The 22,508-nt window shown below is 48.6% G+C and overlaps 1 protein-coding gene across 2 annotated transcripts in view; it reads left to right on the forward strand.

The window, feature by feature from the left end:
• Positions 1–1,451: 1,451 nt before the first annotated feature.
• EXOC6 (exocyst complex component 6) overlaps positions 1,452–22,508 on the forward strand; it is a 231,443-nt gene continuing 210,386 nt past the window's right edge. Inside the window, exon 1 of one of the 2 annotated variants that reach the window (XM_040436335.1) lies at positions 1,452–1,598. In XM_040436335.1, coding sequence (XP_040292269.1) covers positions 1,483–1,598 — 116 coding nt within the window. In that variant the 5' untranslated portion in view covers positions 1,452–1,482. Of the gene's footprint in view, positions 1,599–8,659; positions 8,852–22,508 lie in introns of those variants that run through there. The other variant, XM_040436336.1, reaches the window with a different exon arrangement.

Consider the following 22,508-nt stretch of genomic DNA (forward strand, 5'->3'; position numbering starts at 1 on the left):
ACAAATATGGACCCCAATTCAGACCCCTCAACAAATACAGACCCCACACCAAACTGCCTCAACAAATATGGCCCTAAGAGCAGACGACCTTAACAATATAGACCCCAGACTGCCACAACAAATATGGTCCTCAGACCAAATCATTCAACAAATACAGACACCAGATCAGACCCCTTCAACAAATATATACCCCAAACCACATGAACTGAATTTACGTGTTTAGATTTTTTGTAGACTGAGCACGTTTTGGTCATTCTGGCAACCATTTTCAACAATAAGGACATAGGGATGGCAATTGGCAAATTTCATGACTTAAATACAGACCCCAGACACAACCCCCTCAACAAATATGGTCCTCACTCCTCAGACCAGACCCCTCAACAAATATAGACCCCAGACCAGACTGCTTCAAGAAATATGGTCCTCAGACCAGACCCCCCCAACTAATATGGCCCCCAGACCAGACACCTCAACAGATACAGACCCCTGACCAGACTGCTTCAACAAATATGGTCCTCAGACCAGACTCCCTCAACTAATATGACCCCCAGACCAGATGCCTCAACAAATACAGACCCCAGACCAAACTGCCTCAACAAATATGGTCCTCAGACCAGACCCCTCAACAAATACGGACCCCAGACTGGAACACTCAATACAGACCCCAGATCGGACCCCTAAAAAATACAGACCCCCCCAAACAGACCCCCTTAATAAATATGGACCCCAATTCAGACCCCTCAACAAATACAGCCCCCACACCAATCTGCCTCAACAAATATGGCCCTAAGACCAGACCACCTCAACAATATAGACCCCAGACTGCCGCAACAAATATGGTCCTCAGACAAGATCCTTCAACAAATACAGACACCAGATCAGACCCCCCTCGACAAATATAGACCCCAAACCACGTGAATTGAATTTGCGTGTTTAGATTTTTAGATTTTTTTTGTACACTGACCATGTTTTGGTCATTCTAGCAATCATTTTTAACAATAAGGACATAGAATGGCAATTGGCAAATTTTCGTGACTCATCTGCCAGTTTCTCTCCAGTAATGCTCAATAGGAATGAAACCCAAATGGAGAAAAAAAAAATTATGTGCATCAAAAACTTCAAAAGTCACGTCTTGCAGTTCATGGCCCACAACTGCTGGCATGGCGCTGCAGAAAGGGCTAGGACATTTTTTCGGGGGCACTCTGTTGACGTTTACTCCCTATTGCAAACCCAAAATGGGAAAAGTTCTGAGATGATCTCCCATATGGATGACCAGCCACCAGCCATGTTCACATCTATCAGTCACAGCTCTGTTTTATCTACAACCAGGTTTCCTTTGTTTGTTCCTATAAGTCTGTATTCAGCTTTTTGAAGGTCAGGTTAGGGCAAAGAATTTTCTGCCTTTTGTGCTGAGTAAAGGTTTTTTTTTCTGTAAAAACAAAATCCGAATCTGCAGTTGAGGATATTTCATGATCCAGAACTATGGCAGCGATCAGCAAAGCTGAAATGCAATTAGAAGAACAGAATGGGGAGAAAATATATGAGAAAGCGTGCGCCGAGATCGAGACCCTGGAGCTGCCCCTGGGATCTACACTAAGGTAAAACTGTTTTCTGGTCTGAGGCTAATTAACCCTTTAAATGCTGGAGAGCATCTTTTCCATTTTTTTCTGCATATTGAGCTTTAACATATAAATAATACACTGTCCAAAAAGATATCCATGCCACGCATTTCTATGTAAGGGTCATTATTGTTAGTCCCGAAACGCGTAGAAATTCATGCGCCCATGTCGTTCCCTGTTTGGTTTTAAGGACGCACAGTAAAGTCTCTACGGTGTTTTATCGGATGCCGGAGAATTTCCGTTGCTTTCCAAGTTCATCAGTTTTATTTTCTATACATTTTCCGTGCATCTGGGACCACAGAGCGGGTGAACTGTAAAAAGTATCTTCTTCTTTGTAATCCATGCCATTCAGTACCCACATAATACAGCCATTCAGGGCACATAAGGGGGCACCATAATGAGTTTGGGGGCACATAAGGGGACAATATTCTGTGTTAAGGGCACATAAGGGGAACCACCTTGTGTTGGGGGGCACATAAAGGGGCATTGTATGAGGCATCATACACTGTGAAGGGCACAAAAGGGGGCATTATTCTGTGTTGAAGGCACATAAGGGGCACAATATTGTGTTGCAGGGCACATAAGGGGGCATCATAATGAGTTTGGGGGCACATAAGGGGGCAATATTCTGTGTTGAGGGCACATAAGGGGAACCACCTTGTGTTGGGGGGCACATAAAGGGGCATTATAAGAGGCATCATACACTGTGAAGGGCACAAAAGGGGGCATTATTCTGTGTTGAAGGCACATAAGGGGCACCATATTGTGTTGGAGGCACATAAAGGGGCATTATAAGAGGCATCATTATAATGTGAGGAGCACATAAGGGGGCATTACACTGTGTATAGGGGGTACATGACAGACATCATAATGTGCTTGGGGGCACATCAGGGGGCATTATTCTGTGTTGGGAACACATAAGGGGCTTCATACTGTATGAGAGGAACACAAGGGGGCATTATACTGTGTGGGGGGCAAATAAGAGGTCACCATATTAGCGGTGTGATGGGGTGGAGCTCAGCACCCCGCTATGGTGGGGGGGATTAGCGGTGCTACAGGGTGGAGCCTCATTCTCAAAGTCGCTGCCTCTGTACTCTGGGCTCTAAAATCAGTCATGCAGGGGAAGCCAGAGACTACTGGGTAGGGCCTATGTGCACTGAACGGCATGGCCCCATCCATGGTGCTCCAAAAACCTATTTTGCAGACAAATTAAAAGAAGAATTTCTGATGATTACTGGACAACATTTTCACAATAAAGGTATCTGTAGGTTGCAGGGCACCTACCCTACATGGTACTATACTTAAAGGGGTTGTCCGTGTTCAGAGCTGAACCGAGACATAACCCCTTCTTCAGCCCTCCATCCTCTCTGAGTGGAGCATTGGAGCATTTCATGCTCTGATGCTCTCCCTTGCACTGCACTGCACAGGGCAAGGTCTTTTTCTTCATATCTGGTGACGTACCCGGCTTTCTTACGAAGGTTTCTGCCTAGCCGTGAGCCCGGTGACGTCACTGGCACTAATGGGTGGTCTTTAGCGCTGCCCTAGCGTGTAAAACAGCCTAGGGCAGCGCTAAAGACTGCCCATTAGTGCTAGTGATGCCACCGGGAATACTGCTAGGCGGAAGCCTTTGCCTAGCAGTGTAAAAATGTAAACGAACAGCCCTTGTCCTTGCAGCACAAGGCAAGGGAGAGCATGACATGTTCCGATGCTCCACTCACAGGGGCTGGAGGGGTGAAGAACAGATTATGTCTAGGTTCAGCTCTGAACCCTGACAACCCCTTTAATGGGAAAGTGATTTAGCAGCCAACAGTCTCCTTTAAAGTCATAGGGTTAAAGAGGACCTGTCACCGCTCCTGACCTGCCTGTTTTAATAGCTTCATGCATTCTGCATGTAATAACAATTCTGGAGCATCTGTTCTTATGTCTCTATGTTGTGCCATTCCTTTATTATTCCTACTAGAAGTCATGAAGGAATTGCTAGCAGTCTGCAGTAAGGGTACAGAGGGGCGGTAACCAGTTGGGGGTGTGTCCCTGCACAGTCTGAAAATGGCAACACTGATTGGATAGAGTCAGACTGTGCAGGGACACACCCCCAACTGGTTACCGCCCCTCTGTACCCTTACTGCAGACTGCTAGCAATTCCTTCATGACTTCTAGTAGGAATAATAAAGGAATGGCACAACATAGAGACATAAGAACAGATGCTCCAGAATTGTTATTACATGCAGAATGCATGAAGCTATTAAAACAGGCAGGAGTGGTGAAAGGTCCTCTTTAAAAGCCCTAATATTTCATATTCTCCATCGGGAGGTACAGACAGCTCAGCATACTCTTGTTACAGAAAATCCTCTCATTTATCCCGCTATGATACAGACATGTGCTGCAGAGTCTAATGAGGCCGCGGCTGATAATTGGTACAAAAATAATTCTGCACCACAGAATTCCCCCCAGTGCTGTACCTGCTCATTAACCAGCATATAAGAAGGTGAGGCCGTGAAACGGGCAAAAGCTGTTTTTGGGGATGTGTTTTTACAGCTTAAGGCCAATTTCACAAGAGCATCTAATCCACGTCAAACACAAGGCCCGCAGCCTTCTTTTTTGTGACCCGCCAGCGTGCGTGATTAGAGCCTCAGAGTATATTTACAATCAGCAATCACATTGACGCGGCCACAGCTCCAACTCCACGCTATGTTGTGGTGCCATAGCAAGGGGTGCGCTGCTTCCGTATGTGATTGCTGAGCAGCCAGGAAGGAATTGGTGAACGCAGATCTTTGCCGGGCAACATATTTTTGGTGCCCACGTGCAGCAGGAGTGTTGAAGGAGGTAAATACAACTGGTGGCGGCAGGCTCTGTGGGGCAATATGGCGGCAGGCTCTGTGGGGCAATATGGTGGAAGGCTCTGTGGGGACAATATGGGGGCAGGCTCTGTGGGGACAATATGGTGGAAGGCTCGGTGGGGCAATATGGTGGAAGGCTCTGTGGGGACAATATGGGGGCAGGCTCTGTGGGGACAATATGGTGGAAGGCTCTGTGGGGACAATATGGTGGAAGGCTCTGTGGGGCAATATGGTGGAAGGCTCTGTGGGGACAATATGGGGGCAGGCTCTGTGGGGACAATATGGTGGAAGGCTCGGTGGGGCAATATGGTGGAAGGCTCTGTGGGGACAATATGGGGGCAGGCTCTGTGGGGACAATATGGTGGAAGGCTCGGTGGGGCAATATGGCAGCAGACTGTGTGGAGTTAATATGGTGGCAGGCTCTGGGGGGCAATATGGTGGAAGGCTCTGTGGGGACAATATGGTGGCAGGCTCTGTGGGGCAATATGACGGCAGGCTCTGGGGGGCAATATGACGGCAGGCTCTGGGGGGCAATATGACGGCAGGCTCTGGGGGGCAATATGACGGCAGGCTCTGGGGGGCAATATGACGGCAGGCTCTGGGGGGCAATATGACGGCAGGCTCTGGGGGGCAATATGACGGCAGGCTCTGGGGGGCAATATGACGGCAGGCTCTGTGGGGACAATATGGTGGAAGGCTCGGTGGGGCAATATGGTGGAAGGCTCTGTGGGGACAATATGGGGGCAGGCTCTGTGGGGACAATATGGTGGCAGGCTCTGTGGGGCAATATGACGGCAGGCTCTGGGGGGCAATATGACGGCAGGCTCTGGGGGGCAATATGACGGCAGGCTCTGGGGGGCAATATGACGGCAGGCTCTGGGGGGCAATATGACGGCAGGCTCTGGGGGGCAATATGACGGCAGGCTCTGGGGGGCAATATGACGGCAGGCTCTGGGGGGGCAATATGACGGCAGGCTCTGGGGGGGCAATATGACGGCAGGCTCTGGGGGGGCAATATGGCGGCAGGCTCTGGGGGGGCAATATGGCGGCAGGCTCTGTGGGGCAATATGGTGGAAGGCTCTGTGGGGGCAATATGGCGGCAGGCTCTGTGGGGGCAATATGGCAGCAGGCTCTGTGGGGGCAATATGGCAGCAGGCTCTGTGGGGGCAATATGGCAGCAGGCTCTGTGGGGGCAATATGGCAGCAGGCTCTGTGGGGGCAATATGGCAGCAGGCTCTGTGGGGGCAATATGGCGGCAGGCTCTGTGGGGGCAATATGGCGGCAGGCTCTGTGGGGGCAATATGGCAGCAGGATCTATGGGGGCAATATGGCAGCAGGCTCTGTGGGGGCAATATGGCAGCAGGCTCTGTGGGGGCAATATGGCAGCAGGCTCTGTGGGGGCAATATGGCGGCAGGCTCTGTGGGGGCAATATGGCGGCAGGCTCTGTGGGGGCAATATGGCAGCAGGCTCTGTGGGGGCAATATGGCAGCAGGATCTATGGGGCAATATGACACCAGGCTCTGTGGGGGCAATATGCAGCAGACTGTGTGGAGTTAATATGGCTGCAGGCTCTGTAGGGGCAATATGGAGGCAGATATCCAGCCAGAAAACAAGGTAAGCATTTTTACAAACCTGCTTTGTGTTATTTAACAATATGTTCACATCTGCCTTAGGGCTCATGCCCACGAACGTAAGGGCTCCGTACCCATGCTGCGAACTGCAAATTGCCGTCCGCAATGCATGGGCACCAACCATGGGGCAGCCGCATGCGGACCCCATTCAAGTGAATGGGTCCGCGATCTGCATCCGACAGTCCGCACCGCAAAAAAGTAGGGCATGCAGTACTTTTTTGCGGAGCGGATCGAGGCACAGCCAGAAACACCACGGAAGCACTCCGTAGTGCTTCTGTGGGGTTCCTATCCGTGCTTACGCACCGCATCTCCGGATTTAAGGACCCATTTAAGTGAGTGGGTCCGCATCCGTGATGCAGAATGCACACGGCTGGTGACCCGTGTATTGCGGAACCGCCGTATACAGTCCGCAGCACTGGCACGGAGCCCTTACGTTCATGGGCATGAGCCCTTATAGTTGCCTTTAATGGGCTATAAATGCAACTACCCCTAACTGTCCCTTTGAAGACAACCATAAGGCCTCTTGACCACGAATGTAAGGGCTCTGTGCACGGGCACCGACCGTGGGCCAGCCGCATGCGGATCGCAGACTCATTCACTTGAATGGGGTCCACGACCCGTCCGTTCCGCAAAAAGATACAACAAGTTCTATATTTTTGCAGAACGGAAGCACGGAACACCACAGAAGCACTCCGTAGCGCTTCTTTGGGGTTCCGTGCTTCTGTTCCATACCGCATCTCCGGATTTCCAGACCCATTCAAGTGAATGGGACCGCATCTGTGATGTGGAATGCACACGGCTGGTGACCCGTGTATTGCGAAACCGCCGTATGCAGTCCGCAGCACAGAGCCCTTACGTTCGTGGGCAAGAGGGCTAAGGCTGATGTGTCTCTCGGCAAAAATGCCCCCCTTCCCCCTGATCTAATCAATCCAGAAATGCTGAATTAAATGTGTCATAAGATGCTGTTCGCTCAGATCTGTGGTCAGATCAGGATTTACGGCCATAATCCGAAATGTGAAATTGGTCTAAAATATGTTAAAACAACTGCAAAATCTCAACGGCAGACTTCAAAAGGGCAGCATATAATGGTAGGACTGTAGCAGGTTTAGGACGGGCACACCTCAGCTGCTAGGTCTGGCCTCATAATATGACTACATCACAGCAGCCATATTAAAGGGGTTTTCTGGGTGAAGAATATTGATGACTAACCTCAGGACAGATCAGCATGGGTCTGACACTGATCAGCTGTTTGAAGAGGCTGCGGGGCTCCAGTGAGCAATGTGGCCTTCTCACAGCTTACCAAGTGCAGCACCGTGATTGGCCACAAAGGCCAGTGATTGGCTGCAGTGTTATATAGGGCTTCACTGCTGCAGCCAATCACGACTCATCAGTATACACATGACACCACACAGGCCAGTGACTGGCTGCAATGTTATATGGGGCTTCACCTCTGCAGCCAGTTACTGGACTCAGCAGTATACACACCACACAGGCCAGTGACTGGCTGCAATGTTATATGGGGGTTCACCTCTGCAGCCAGTTACTGGACTCATCAGTATACACAAGACACCACACAGGCCAGTGACTGGCTGCAATGTTATATGGGGCTTCACCTCTGCAGCCAGTTACTGGACTCAGCAGTATACACACCACACAGGCCAGTGACTGGCTGCAATGTTATATGGGGCTTCACCTCTGCAGCCAGTTACTGGACTCATCAGTATACACAAGACACCACACAGGCCAGTAACTGGCTGCAATGTTATATGGGGCTTCACCTCTGCAGCCAGTTACTGGACTCAGCAGTATACACACCACACAGGCCAGTGACTGGCTGCACTGTTATATGGGGGTTTACCTCTGCAGCCAGTTACTGGACTCAGCAGTATACACACCACACAGGCCAGTGACTGGCTGCACTGTTATATGGGGCTTCACCTCTGCAGCCAGTTACTGGACTCATCAGTATACACATGACACCACACAGGCCAGTGAGTGGCTGCAATGTTATATGGGGCTTCACCTCTGCAGCCAGTTACTGGACTCAGCAGTATACACACCACACAGGCCAGTGATGTTATATGGGGCTTCACCTCTGCAGCCAGTTACTGGACTCAGCAGTATATACAAGACCACTGAAGCCAGTGCTTGGTAGCAGCGCTATATGGGATAACGTGGCTGCAGTCCAGCTGACAGGACTACAAGGCAGTGTTGGATCGGAAGTGTATCAGGAAGAATAAATAAAAATTGGAAAAACCACTGAGAAAATATATTTTTTTTCCTATACATTTTACCTTAAAAATAGGACTTTCATATGAGGATGAAGTGTGAGAGGCTGTAAATATAGGGTATTTTGAGACCGGGGCAGCAGTGCTCACACACCGGACATTACCGGAGTACCGGACCGGCGTCCCTGGGTGACACTGACTGACAGCGGCCGCAGCTCTACCTGTCCGGGCCCCGCCCCCTCACACAGCAGCACGTGCTCTAGCGACCCCTAGCGGCAGCTGGCTGCATCTCTCTACCTCTTACACACCAGCAGCCGCAGCTTGTCACCGGCAGCCCCGCGCCCCCTAGTGGCAGCTGTCGGCATCGCTCTACCTTCAGTACTCCAGCCGCCGCAGCCTGTCACCGGCAGCCCGGGCCACCTAATAATCTGTGCAAGATGGCGGAGGGCGAGAGCCTGGAGAGCGTGACCGAGCACGAGAGGATCCTGCAGGAGATCGAGAGCACGGACACGGCCTGCGTGGGGCCTACGCTCCGGTAAGAGGGAGGGCTCCAGGTGAATGAGGGCTCATTGATTCGTTGCCGGATCGGATTTCCTCCTTTGTCTCTCTCCCCCTCCCACACCGGCCTGAGAGTGGTCCTGCCGCCCCCGGTCTGCAGCCTGCCCTCCCGGGGCATCATCTCCCCGGAGACTGCCCTATTGTTTACTGCTGTCATACCGCAAGCTGGAGTGATGGTGTGAACTGTGCTGACAGCAGGAGGCGGCTGCTGGTCCTAATACAACAGGATGGAGTACATGTGTGTACGGGGCAGGATATAGTATATGTGTGTACAGGGCAGGATGGAGTACATGTGTATACAGGGCAGGATGGAGTACATGTGTGTACAGGGCAGGATGGAGTACATGTGTATACAGGGCAGGATATAGTACATGTGTGTATACAGGGCAGGATGGAGTACATGTGTGTATACGGGGCAGGATGGAGTACATGTGTATACAGGGCAGGATGGAGTACATGTGTGTATACGGGGCAGGATATAGTACATGTGTGTATACAGGGCAGGATGGAGTACATGTGTGTATACGGGGCAGGATGGAGTACATGTGTGTATACGGGGCAGGATGGAGTACATGTGTGTATACGGGGCAGGATGGAGTACATGTGTGTATACGGGGCAGGATGGAGTACATGTGTGTATACGGGGCAGGATGGAGTACGTGTGTGTATACGGGGCAGGATGGAGTACATGTGTGTATACAGGGCAGGATGGAGTACATGTGTATACAGAGCAGGATGGAGTACATGTGTATACAGGGCAGGATGGAGTACATGTGTATACAGGGCAGGATGGAGTACATGTGTATACAGGGCAGGATGGAGTACATGTGTATACAGGGCAGGATGGAGTACATGTGTATACGGGGCAGGATGGAGTACATGTGTATACGGGGCAGGATGGAGTACATGTGTATACAGGGCAGGATGGAGTACATGTGTGTATACGGGGCAGGATGGAGTACATGTGTATACAGGGCAGGATGGAGTACATGTGTATACAGGGCAGGATGGAGTACATGTGTATACAGGGCAGGATGGAGTACATGTGTGTATACGGGGCAGGATATAGTATATGTGTGTTTGTATACGGGGCAGGATGGAGTGTGTGTGTATACAGGGCAGGATGGAGTACATGTGTGTATACGGGGCAGGATGGAGTACATGTGTGTATACAGGGCAGGATGGAGTACATGTGTGTATACGGGGCAGGATGGAGTACATGTGTATACAGAGCAGGATGATGTACATGTGTATACAGAGCAGGATGGAGTACATGTGTGTATACAGGGCAGGATGGAGTACATGTGTGTATACAGGGCAGGATGGAGTACATGTGTGTATACGGGGCAGGATATAGTATATGTGTGTTTGTATACGGGGCAGGATGGAGTACATGTGTGTATACGGGGCAGGATGGAGTACATGTGTATACAGAGCAGGATGGAGTACATGTGTGTGTGTGTGTATACGGGGCAGGATGGAGTACATGTGTATACAGAGCAGGATGGAGTACATGTGTGTGTATACGGGGCAGGATGTAGTACATGTGTGTGTGTGTATACAGAGCAGGATGGAGTACATGTGTGTGTGTGTGTATACGGGGCAGGATGTAGTACATGTGTGTATACAGGGCAGGATGGAGTACATGTGTGTGTGTGTGTGTGTGTATACGGGGCATTTCTAATGATGGGAGTGAGAAAACTGCAGATAGCACGCTGAAGGTGTCCGTATTTTTCCGATCCGTGGTTTGCGGACTAAAATACGGACACGATGGTGTGCATGAGGTCCGACTCCTGTAGTAGCCCCAGTGTGCATGTTACACGTTACTGTAGTAGGTCCATATTCTAAGATCTGCCTTAGGCCTCATGCACACGACCGGTCGGATGCGGACCCATTCACTTCAATGGGACCACAAAGGATGCGGACCGCACACCGTGTACTGTCCGCATCTGCTCGTCTTTTCCACGGCCCCGCAAGAAAAGGAAAAAAAAACATGTCCTATTCTTGTCCATGTCACAGACAAGGATAGGAGTGGTCTACTGAGGGCCGGAATTGCCGTACACACACGGCCGGTATCCGTGTTCTGCGGATCCGCAATTTGCGGACCGCAAAACGGACACAGTCGTGTGCATGAGGCCTTATGGTCACAATACCCAGAGCCCCTGTGGTCCTGAAACACGGATTTCCCATAGAAGAGTACATGTCTGAGACCTGCACCCATCTCCAGCATGGGGGTCCCCCAATCCCCTCTTGCCTCGTGAGCCGGCAGGTTGTGCACCACCATGGAAAGTTAGAAGTGAATGGCGAGAGCTGCTTACTTCTCATTCACAGGTAACGGCCTCACCTGGTGGGGCTCGGGAGATTGGCCTCAGGATCAGATCAGCGGGGGTCCGAGTCCTGGCTCCTACAGGATCAGGCCGGCGCTCTGTGAGGCTTCTTCGTAGGCCGGTGACATCACCGTGCATGGCCTCGGCACAGCGCAGTCCCATTCAAGTGAAGGTGGCTGAGCTGCAATACTAAGCACTGCCACTGTAGAATGTGTGGCGCTGCGCTTGGTAAGCATGTCGCAGTGCTCACCGCAGCTCCCAGGAGCGCAGCAGCTGATCTGTCGGACCCCCACTGATCTGATATTGATGACCTATCCTGAGGATGGTCCATCAGTATCAAAATTCCGGATAACCCCGCTCCATGTGTAAGAATTGCTTTATATTTCTCAAGTTTTGATCACATCTCCCAAGTCCACTAATGCTGACCCATTGGTTGGTTGCACTCTGCTATGTACTATTCTTCCTTAAATCCACCTTAAGGAGGACCTGTAACCCCCCCCCATGTCTGTTGTAGTAACTATCTCTTCTTATGACTTTGTGCCATTCCTTTATTATTCCTACTAGAAGTTATGAATGAATTACTAGCAGTTTGCAATGAAGGTCCAGCTGGGTGTTACCAGTTGTGGGTGTGTCGTACAGAGGCGTAAATAGGGCGGTGTGGGACATCCGTGGAGTGCCCACAGTTATGGTAGCGTGTAAATGAGGCTAGTGCCGTTTCTTCAGGAGCCTCTTCAATTCCGTACCATAACCTGTACACCACAGTACCCGTCCTTCCTATTCCCCGGATGACGTTTCTTTTAGCGCAGAAAAGAGTAACTTGGCTTTATGTCATTGCTCACGAAGAAATTAGATTTGTTATGAATGACTTTATCACGAATCGCATTCCATTTTATGTAGTGGGCGCAAAGACGGGGGGACAGCGGTCGCGCCCCTCCGTCATTGAACCCGCTGGCCAGGCGTGGTGATGTCATCACTGATGATGTCACTGCGCCCAGCCTGCGTGATGACGTGGTGATCGCGCTCGAGATTTGGTACGTTTTCTTCAATCAAGATGGCTTCGACGAGCGAATGGATAGGCGAGTATGTGTTTTTTTACCACTATTTAAGGAAAAATCGATTCGTTACCATGAAGCGCAAGGAAATTCGGCTTTGCGACGAACCGAGTTTTTACAGAAATACGGATCGAAGTCAATTCATTAACTTCTATTTGCTCAACTCTACTCGTAGGCACAACATTATTACAGGGGGTGTCAGTGGACGGAGCCTTGGATGCATGAGGGGGTGGGTGCACTCACTATGTGGCACCTCACCCTCTGGTCCCTGGGCCTATGGTTTTGGAGACTGATATGCTAATTACAGTGCTTCTGTTTTCTTGACCCATCAGATGTGACTCGGCTGCACCCACAGTGCCCACACGCTGACCTCTGAGAAGGCTTGGGTGCTGTATTTAGCATATTTGGTTCTGATGAACCTTGTCCGGGCCCATGTAGTGGCAGAACGTATTGGGCAGATGCCCTTAAAGGGGCAATCCCTTTCCAGTCATTTATGACATCCTCAGGATGTGCCATCTAGACGTTGGTCCTACCCAGGGTTGCCAACCTGAACTTTGATTCTTTTCTGGAGAACTTATTTAGAAATCGCGGACGGTCAACATTTTTTATGGACAAATTGGAAAACCTCATTGAATGATAAAGATTATATGTAATACAGACAATTACAATCTCATGACCTGCTCAAGTACCACCAGCCTAAAAAAAATAATAATATGGACATGTTTTTTTTCTGTGCCTTATTACGAATACGTATTTTTTTCAGGTTTTTTTTCTTTTTTTTTCAGTGCCTTATTTTTACGGACCGTCCAGGAATTTCTGGACGGTTGGTCTGGTCCCACCTCTAAGACCCACCTATCTCTGGATCATGCCCCCCAACCCCTTTAGATGGCTTGGATGCAGTGGTTGGAGCACTGTACGATGCTGTTTCCATAGCTCCGACCACCTCTGGCGGGATGAGGTCGGGGGGCCCGTACAGAGATGTGAATGCCCCTTTAATTTCATCTATAGTTATTACACTGAATAAACAGTGTAATATTACCAGGCATGTACGGTATATTGTACGTACTGTATATAGCGCCATTCTTTCAGTATAACGAAAATTACATTATCCAATTATCGTAATGCAATTTTATCATCTTGGCGGATTATATGCCCAGTGAAGTCTTCTCCAGGACGGACATTCAGCGTGCATATGACACCGCCATAGATATCTCATGCATGTGGTGATATGAGCCAGCCTTGTGTCAGCAGTAAAGGCTGCTCGCTCATGTGACGCTCCTTCCGCATCCCCCTCGGGCTCCAGTCCTTCCAGTACAATACTGGTCTTTGAGGCTGTGATCATTAACAATGTGTTTATTATCTTAGCCACCACAAATCCTGGGCGTAGTTTACAGTTCGACTCTTGTACTCTCATTACCGCGATGGTTTCCTCGTCTTTCGACGCGTCACAGCGACCCGTCAGAGCATATTATTGGCTGACCTTGAACCCCTTCCATTTATCTAACTGAGGGGGCGCCTATATAAAGGTAAACCTCCTGCTGTGCAATACTACATTTCCCCTGCAGTGGCCGCTGCAGGGAAAGTGCTCGGCTTGCCACAGCTTCCCCGATCACTTGGGCACACTACGATCAGCTGTACGCTGGGCCGCTATCGTTTGCGATAGGGGTTTTCTCATAAAGGCAGCCCATAACTAATGTATCTGATGAAGCCATCAACAGGCCCAGGACAACTCTGAAGGAAGTACAAGGAGTAGTCGCGGTGTCCCTGAATGATTCGTCACTGGGCTGCGTATAATGAATATGATGTGGTCTTTGGGCATCCCTGCATATAGACAGACTTCTTTAACCCCTTTCCGCTCAGTGACGCACTATTACATTGCAGATTGTTAACGCTCAGGACAGTTATGGTGCGGACTCAGGAGCTGGGCCCGCGCCAAGGCTTTATACAGCTGGCACCTGCTCTCACTGCCGGGATCGTCAGTTTCTCTGACTGTGACATCTGAGCTGTTAGAGGGAGCTCCCTTTGTCCTCCATTGCGCTTGCGAGGGTTGTCATGGCAGCCGGGCCCCTCTGAATGCCCGCCGGGCCGCTATCGCACCCTGCCTGTCGTGTGATGTAATATAGACTGCCCGTAGACTTAAGTATTACAGTATATAGCGCAAGCGATCAAATGATCACGTTCCCATTAGGGAACTAAAACGTGAAAAATCCTTGCACAGAAAAATTAAATGAAAAACACCTTAAAGGGGTATTCTAGTTATATGAAGTTATCCCCTATCTATAGGATAGGGGATAACTAGAGGACCTTTCACCGCTTCTGACCTGCCTGTTTTAATAGCTTCATACATTTGCCATGCATCCTTTAATGCATTCTGTTCTTATGTCTCTATGTTGTACCATTCCTTTATTATTCCTACTAGAAGTTATGAATGAATTACTAGCAGTCTGCAGTAAGGGTACAGAGGGGCGGTAACCAGTTGGGGGTGTGTACCCGCACAGTCTGACAATGGAAGCACTGATTGGATAGAGTTAGACTGTGCAGGTACCCCCCCCCCCCCCAACTGGTTACCTCCCCTCTGTACCCTTACTGCAGACTGTGCAGGTACACACCCCCAACTGGTTACCGCCCCTCTGTACCCTTACTGCAGACTGCTAGCAATTCATTCATAACGTCTAGTAGAAATAATAAAGGAATGGCACAACATAGAGACATAAGAATAGATGCTCCAGAACTGTTATTACATGGGAAATGTATGAAGCTATTAAAACAGGCAGGTCAGGAGAGGTGAAAGGTCCTTTTTAAATTGGTGTTTGTCTCAACAGTAGGACGACCACCAATCTAATACCCCGGAGAGCCACCAGAAATCAACGGAGCGGCCAGTTGGGCATGTGTACAGCTGCTCCATTCATTTCTATGGGAGTTCTGAAGATAGGTGAGCGCTGTACTCGGCTGCCTCCGAAACTCCCATAGAAATAAAAGGAGTGGCTGGGCGCATGCCCAACTGGCCGTTCATTTCTGGGGGCTTCATGGGGTACGGAGCCTCCCGTTCTTATGATAGGTGGGGTTATCCTGTGGATAGGGGATAACTTTATATGATCAGAACACCCCTTTAAACACTGCATCAAGAAGGCCCAAAATGGTCCACAAGTTTATTTCTGCCACTTTGCAGTCCTGGAAAACAGTGTTGGCGGATAAAGCCTGGATGAGACCAGAAACGTTTAAAGGATGACATCTTGGATCCACTGCAGCTTTTGCCTAAAAATGGGTTCAAATTGTGCAACAAGCTGTGCTGTTTCCACCTCTTTTTACGCCTCTTTCACACGAACATGTGCGCTCCGTGGCCGTAGTGTGGACCGCATTTGCGAATCCGCAATACACGGGTGCCGTTCCATGGGCATTCTGCATCACGAATGTGGAGCCATTCAATTGAATGGGTCCGCAAATCCGGAGATGCGGAACGAAAGCACGGAACGGATCCCTACGGAAGCACTACGGAGTGCTTCCACCGGGTTTCGTCCCGTACTTCCGTTCCGCAAAAAGATAGAACATGTCCTATCTTTTTGCGGAACGGGCGAATCGCGGACCCATTAAAGTGAATGGGTCGGCGATCCACTGCGGCTGCCCCACGGTTGGTGTTCGTGCTTTGCATCCCGCAGCACGGCCACGGGGGCGCACACGTTCGTGTGCAAGAGGCCTAACAGATGGGTAGCAGGGAACGAGAAGAGAAGAAAGTTGATGGGATGTGGTTACCTGTTTTTTCTGAAAATAACGTCAACATTTCTGGACCCAGGTTATACTGAGATAAACTTCAAGAAAAAAACAACAATCTGGTGCTATATAATGTGTAAAATATAAAATACATATCTCCTGCAGGCTCAGTTATGGGGCCATTGGACCTTTGTAGTTGTGAACCCTCACACCATGAAACAGTTGTCATATATTGTATGGATATGTATTTGTGGTTTGATTTTTTTGTTTTTTCGACCGTTGTGTCCACAATTTCCTTTTGGTAAGATATTGATAATTGCAGCCATTGTGGTTTAGAGGTGCTACCTCCTCCAAATCATCATTGGATAGAGGATTGTTTTGGGTATGTACGTAGATACTATGATACCCATGGTCAGAAAAGTTTAAGGTGCCAGGTGATCAGTGCACCCAAAAATGTGCTGCTGGCACCCATCGTTTTGTGATGTTCTCTGTTTAGGTCCTTTCTATATTTCTTATTGTCTGGCCATTGATACAGTGGCTTAGGTCACCCCAGAAGATTACCGCCGTGGTTGTCACCTGTAGGTCCAGATTTACGGATTCAGATTTTATTCCCTCACACCCTTTATGGGATTCCTCTGTTCTGAGGAGCAAGAGCCGTGGTGCGCTCAGTTGGAAGGACTACACATGGCAATAAATGTTCTGCATCTGCTCCGCTGGGCTACGTGCTGTGTAGGCGTGGAGATGAAAACAGTCCTAACATGTTCTCGTATAATAGCGATCATTACCCGGTTAGCATGCTCTTTCATAACACGGCCTGGCATCATACACCATATCATTACTGTAGGGCAATAGTTTAAGTACAACACCGCCTACGCCTGGTGGAAGCAGCTTGGTCATTAGTGGTGGCACAAGTTCCCGGAGAACTGAAACGTCTTAGGCCTATTTCACACGGTCAGTATTTGCTCAGTGTTTGTAAGCCAAAACCAGGAGTGGGTCCAAAACACAGAAGAGGCACAATATCTCTGTTATACTTGCAGTCCTGGTTTTGCCTTACAAATACTGACCAGATACTGATGCAAAATACTGACCACATACTGACCGTGTGAAAGAGGCCTTATGGTGGTGCAGTCCACATCAGCCTATGGTTAAGGCCTCTTTCACACTACCGTTTTTTTTTTCCGTTTTGCGGGCCGTTTTTTACGTTCCGTATACGGAACCATTCATTTCAATGGTTCCGCAAAAAAAACGGAATGTACTCCGTATGCATTCCGTTTCCATATTTCCGTTTTTCCGTTCCGTTGAAAGATAGAACATGTCCTATATTTGACCGCAAATCACGTTCCGTGGCTCCATTAAAGTCAATGGGTCCGCAAAAAAAACGGAATGCATACGGAAATGCATCTGTATGTCTTCTGTATCCATTCCGTTTTTTGCGGAACCATCTATTGAAAATTTTATGCCCAGCCCAATTTTATCTATGTAATTACTGTATACTGTATATGCCATACGGAAAAACGGAACGGAAAAACGGAAACACAACGGAAACAAAAAAACTGAACAACGGATCTGTGAAAAACGGACCGCAAAACACTGAAATTGACATACTGTAGTGTGAAAGAGGCCTAAAGGACATCTGTCAGCAGATCTGTACCTATGACACTGGCTGACATGTTACATGTTGGTCCCATGTTCATATCTGCCTGCATTGCTGAGAAATATTCTTTAATATATGCAAATGAGCCTTTAGGAGCAACGGGGGCGTTGTTGTTACACCTAGAGGCTCTGCTCTCTCTGTAACTGCTGCATTCTTTTCACTTTGACTGTCTGGTCCTGTCAATTAAAGTGCAGAGGGTGTATCAGTTGCAGAGAGAGCGGAGTAATGACAACGCCCCCGTTGCTCCTAGAGACTCATTTGCATATATTAAAACTTCATTTTTCCCAGCAATGCGGACACATAGGAACATGGGACCAACACAGACGTCTTCAGCTGCCAAGTGCACATGTAACAGGTCAGACAGTGTCATAGGTGCAAACCTGCTGACACATGGCCTTTAAAGGGAACCTGTCACCAGGTTTTACCCATTTAAATGGCCCCCACACTCTGTAAGGCTACTTTCACACTAGCGTTTTGGCTTTCCGCTTGTGAGATCCGTTCAGGGCTCTCACAGGCGGTCCAAAACGGATCAGTTTTGCACTAATGCATTCTGAATGGAAAAGGATCCGCTCAGAAAGCATCAGTTTGCTTCCGTTCCGTCTCCATTCTGCTCTGGAGGCTGCCTGCAGAGTTTTGGTGTCCGTCTGACGAAACTGAGCCAAACTGACAATGTAAGTCAATGTGGACGGATCCGTTTTCTCTGACACAATAGAAAACGGATCCGTTCTCCATTGACTTTCACTGGTGTTCATGACGGATCCGTCTTGGCTATGTTACAGATAATACAAACGGATCCGTTCTGAATGGATGCAGACTTTTGTATTATCTGAACGGATCCGTCTGTGCAGATCCATGATGGATCCTTACCAAACGTGAGTGTGAAAGTAGCCTAACACACGTAAGCCCCCTTTTAAATGTATGGCTATATATCCACAATGCGCTTGTGCTGTAATTAAGTGAATTGGCGTAAGCGCACTGTACATTCCTCACTGTGGGCAAACGATTCATATTCACTTTGTGTGTGCCCTGGTCCCCATCTTGCAAAATTTAGTAAGAGGCGTCATCCACGTCGGTCAAGCCATGATGGGCTAGGTTGCCTCTGAATCTTCTGGACGTTTGGGAGCCCAGGATGTACCCAGTGTGCCCTCAGTCCTAATTAGCACACAGCACTGGAGTTTTTATACTGGCACCACTGTGGACACATACTGAGAAACAACATTTTTGCCCACTCCAAACTCAAGTACAATATATATTTTTATTTATTGGCTTCTCATATTTTAAGGGTCACACCATCTGATTGCCTAGATGCAGCAAGTCCCAGAGGAGCGGAGCAGAGAGTGGGAGTGGTAGTGGCTCTGGCTGCAACATACACTCACCTAAAGAATTATTAGGAACACCGTACTAATACGGTGTTGGACCCCCTTTTGCCTTCAGAACGGCCTTAATTCTACGTGGCATTGATTCAACAAGGTGCTGATAGCATTCTTTAGAAATGTTGGCCCATATTGATAGGATAGCATCTTGCAGTTGATGGAGATTTGAGGGATGCACATCCAGGGCACGAAGCTCCCGTTCCACCACATCCCAAAGATGCTCTATTGGGTTGAGATCGGTTGACTGTGGGGGCCATTTTAGTACAGTGAACTCATTGTCATGTTCAAGAAACCAATTTGAAATGATTTGAGCTTTGTGACATGGTGCATTATCCTGCTGGAAGTAGCCATCAGATAATGGATGCATGTTCTCATTCTGTTTACGCCAAATTCGGACTCTACCATTTGAATGTCTCAACAGAAATCGAGACTCATCAGACCAGGCAACATTTTTCCAGTCTTCAACAGTCCAATTTTGGTGAGCTCGTGCAAATTGTAGCCTCTTTTTCCTATTTGTAGTGGAGATGAGTGGTACCCGGTGGGGTCTTCTGCTGTTGTAGCCCATCCGCCTCAAGGTTGTGCGTGTTGTGGCTTCACAAATGCTTTGCTGCATACCTCGGTTGTAACGAGTGGTTATTTCAGTCAACGTTGCTCTTCTATCAGCTTGAATCAGTCGGCCCATTCTCCTCTGACCTCTAGCACCCACAAGGCATTTTTGCCCACAGGACTGCTGCATACTGGATGTTTCTCCCTTTTCACACCATTCTTTGTAAACCCTAGAAATGGTTGTGCATGAAAATCCCAGTAACTGAGCAGATTGTGAAATACTCAGACCGACCCATCTGGCACCAACAACCATGCCACGCTCAAAATTGCTTAAATCACCTTTCTTTCCCATTCTGACATTCAGTTTGGAGTTCAGGAGATTGTCTTGACCAGGACCACCCCCCTAAATGCATTGAAGCAACTGCCATGTGATTGGTTGACTAGATAATTGCATTAATAAGAAATAGAACAGGTGTTCCTAATAATTCTTTAGGTGAGTGTATATTCTCCAGTGACAATCCTCACACCCATGATCCCTGGGGCCAGGGCATTTCTGCCCTTCGGGCACACCCTAATGTTGGGGCTCCTGCCTGATGATAGTTGGGTTACCCTTGGTGTTACGAATGTTGTACAGGTGCAGGGCAGGAGATGTTGGTGTAATGGTCGACGAGCGGTGCTGGAGTCAGTAACCATGCGGCCATGCGGATTCTGGACCTTCTAGTTCTTCTCTCAGTAAATGTCTCAGAGATAGTGATTCTCTAGGATGAAAGCGCTGGCTCAGCTATTTCCAGCAGTTCCATAGAAGTCAATGGGGGTGGTGGCTGTACTTGCGTGGTGCACTCTCCATTGACTTCTGTGGGACACCGCTCTGCTATTTTCAGCACTCCTATAGAATTGAATGGAGGGTGGCCGCACATGCGCCCTTCTGAACTTTGGGTGCTCTATTCCCAGAAGTGGGACCCGCAGCTATCTGATAATGGTGGCATATGCTAGCAATATGCCACCAATTTAACCCTGACTAATCCATAGAGAGATTTGTGTTTGCAAGTACCCTATTCTGGGGTACTGCGCAGACAATGAGACGTGATGAAAGCATGGCGATGTAATCACTGTGGTCACCGTTATAAGTGGGAACCTTTTTATAGGAGTCAAATCTAGTGAATTTCATTTTCATTTTGCAAACGCTGTGGAGGAACCGCTGAGGAACCACTTTTTATCATTGTATTCCCTGAACACAGCTGGATGTAACTTAAAGGGGTTATTCACTTTTTACTATTGCATCAATATCAGATTGGCAGGGGTCCGACTCCCAGCACCCCCGCCGATCAGCTCTTTGAAGAGAAGGCCGCGCTCGTACGTCTCTTCATTGTTTACCTGCTCGGCATTGCAACCACAGAGATGAGCACGTGTAATTACAGCTCATCCGTCTGCATTGACCTCAATAGAAGTGAACGGAGACTATTTAGTTGTAATTACACGTGCTCATCACTGCAGTGGCGACGAGGGGCAGGTAAACAGTGAAGGGAAGGCAGCTCTCATACAAGCACTGCTTTCTCTTCAAACAGCTGATCGCCAGGGGTGCCGGGAGTCCGACCCCCGCAGATCTGATATTGATGACCTGTCATCAATATCAAGAAAACAACTCCTTTAAGCCACAATCCATGGAAGATGCAAATTCATTGTCATTGATTTAAGGGGTTTCCGCTCCCCCTCCCAGCAATAATGCCACCGTGGGTCCCATCTGATTTTGCAGCTTATCCCATTCAAGTCAATGGACACGGACAAGAGTGACACTCCCTGTTTTCCAGTCCTTGGACAACCTCTTTAAATTTTACAGAAAACACCATGAACTGTAATACGCGGTCATGTCGAGCCTGATGCACTATCTAGAGGCAATTGAAGAAGATCTTGAGCTGGTGACCCCCTCACCTCCATGAGATCTATACCCGGTCAAAGGGTTAATTGTTCTCTACCCAAACAAGAAAGAGAAGGAAGGCGGTTATATCTGGAGGGATTTCCTGCCTCGGACTTATTGAGCAGTATTTGACCACTGATTGACTCCCAACGCTTTCTTAACGTTGTGCCTGTGCAGGAGATAAGGACCTTCTCACAAGATGCTTGACGATAGCATCTTTACACAAGCGAATACATGTAATATATGGGGCGATAACACGTCGTTACCCCCTACGGTTACAGCCCCAGTCCTTGTCAGGGCGATTAAATCTTACTAAGGAAGTCCGTTATACTCAGGATGGCGCTCTGCCGGGTTACACAACTTCTTCTGAGGAAGTCATGTTGCCTCAGATTGTAACAGTGAAGTGATTGCCCCCATCGTGGGCTTTTGTAAAGTGCAGAACCTGAGATAAAATGCTCATCATGGGGGGGAAATAATCCAGAGAATGATGCCGCCGGGTCTGTGGCCTGGAAAACCTCCAATTAGGACTCCCCTTTCCAAGGCTGGCAACTTTTTGGATTCCTTTTTTCAGAGTAAGCAGCTGCATTTTTTTTTATTTATTTTTTTCAATAATTTTTTTTTTTTATTTTGCCAATTTTTTTTTATTCTCTGGGGGACGGGAGGGACTTTGTGTGAAGAATGTCCCCCGATCTTATGTGGAAAATAAAAATCAACTCCGTATTTTACATCCATAGACGACATGATATATAAAACGGGCGCTCAAATTTGAATGGGTTTTCTGACCATGACGTCTCCTTGAGGCTAATTTCACACGAGCGAGTTTTCCATCCGAATGGGATGCATGTGGTGAACGGACAGTTAATGTCATCGGGTCTGTGCACGTTTTTCATGCATCATGTTTGCGTTCAGGGAAAATTGCTGCGTGTTTTACATCGTCCGTTAGAAATGAATGGGGCTTGTGTGAGAAATGAGTTTTTCACTGATGTTGCTAGGAGACGCTGAGTGTTGGGGCTCATGCACACGACCGTATGTATTTTGCAGTCCGAAAAAAAACGGAAA

Source organism: Bufo bufo, chromosome 6, assembly GCF_905171765.1.
Source record: "Bufo bufo chromosome 6, aBufBuf1.1, whole genome shotgun sequence".
NCBI lineage: Eukaryota > Metazoa > Chordata > Amphibia > Anura > Bufonidae > Bufo > Bufo bufo.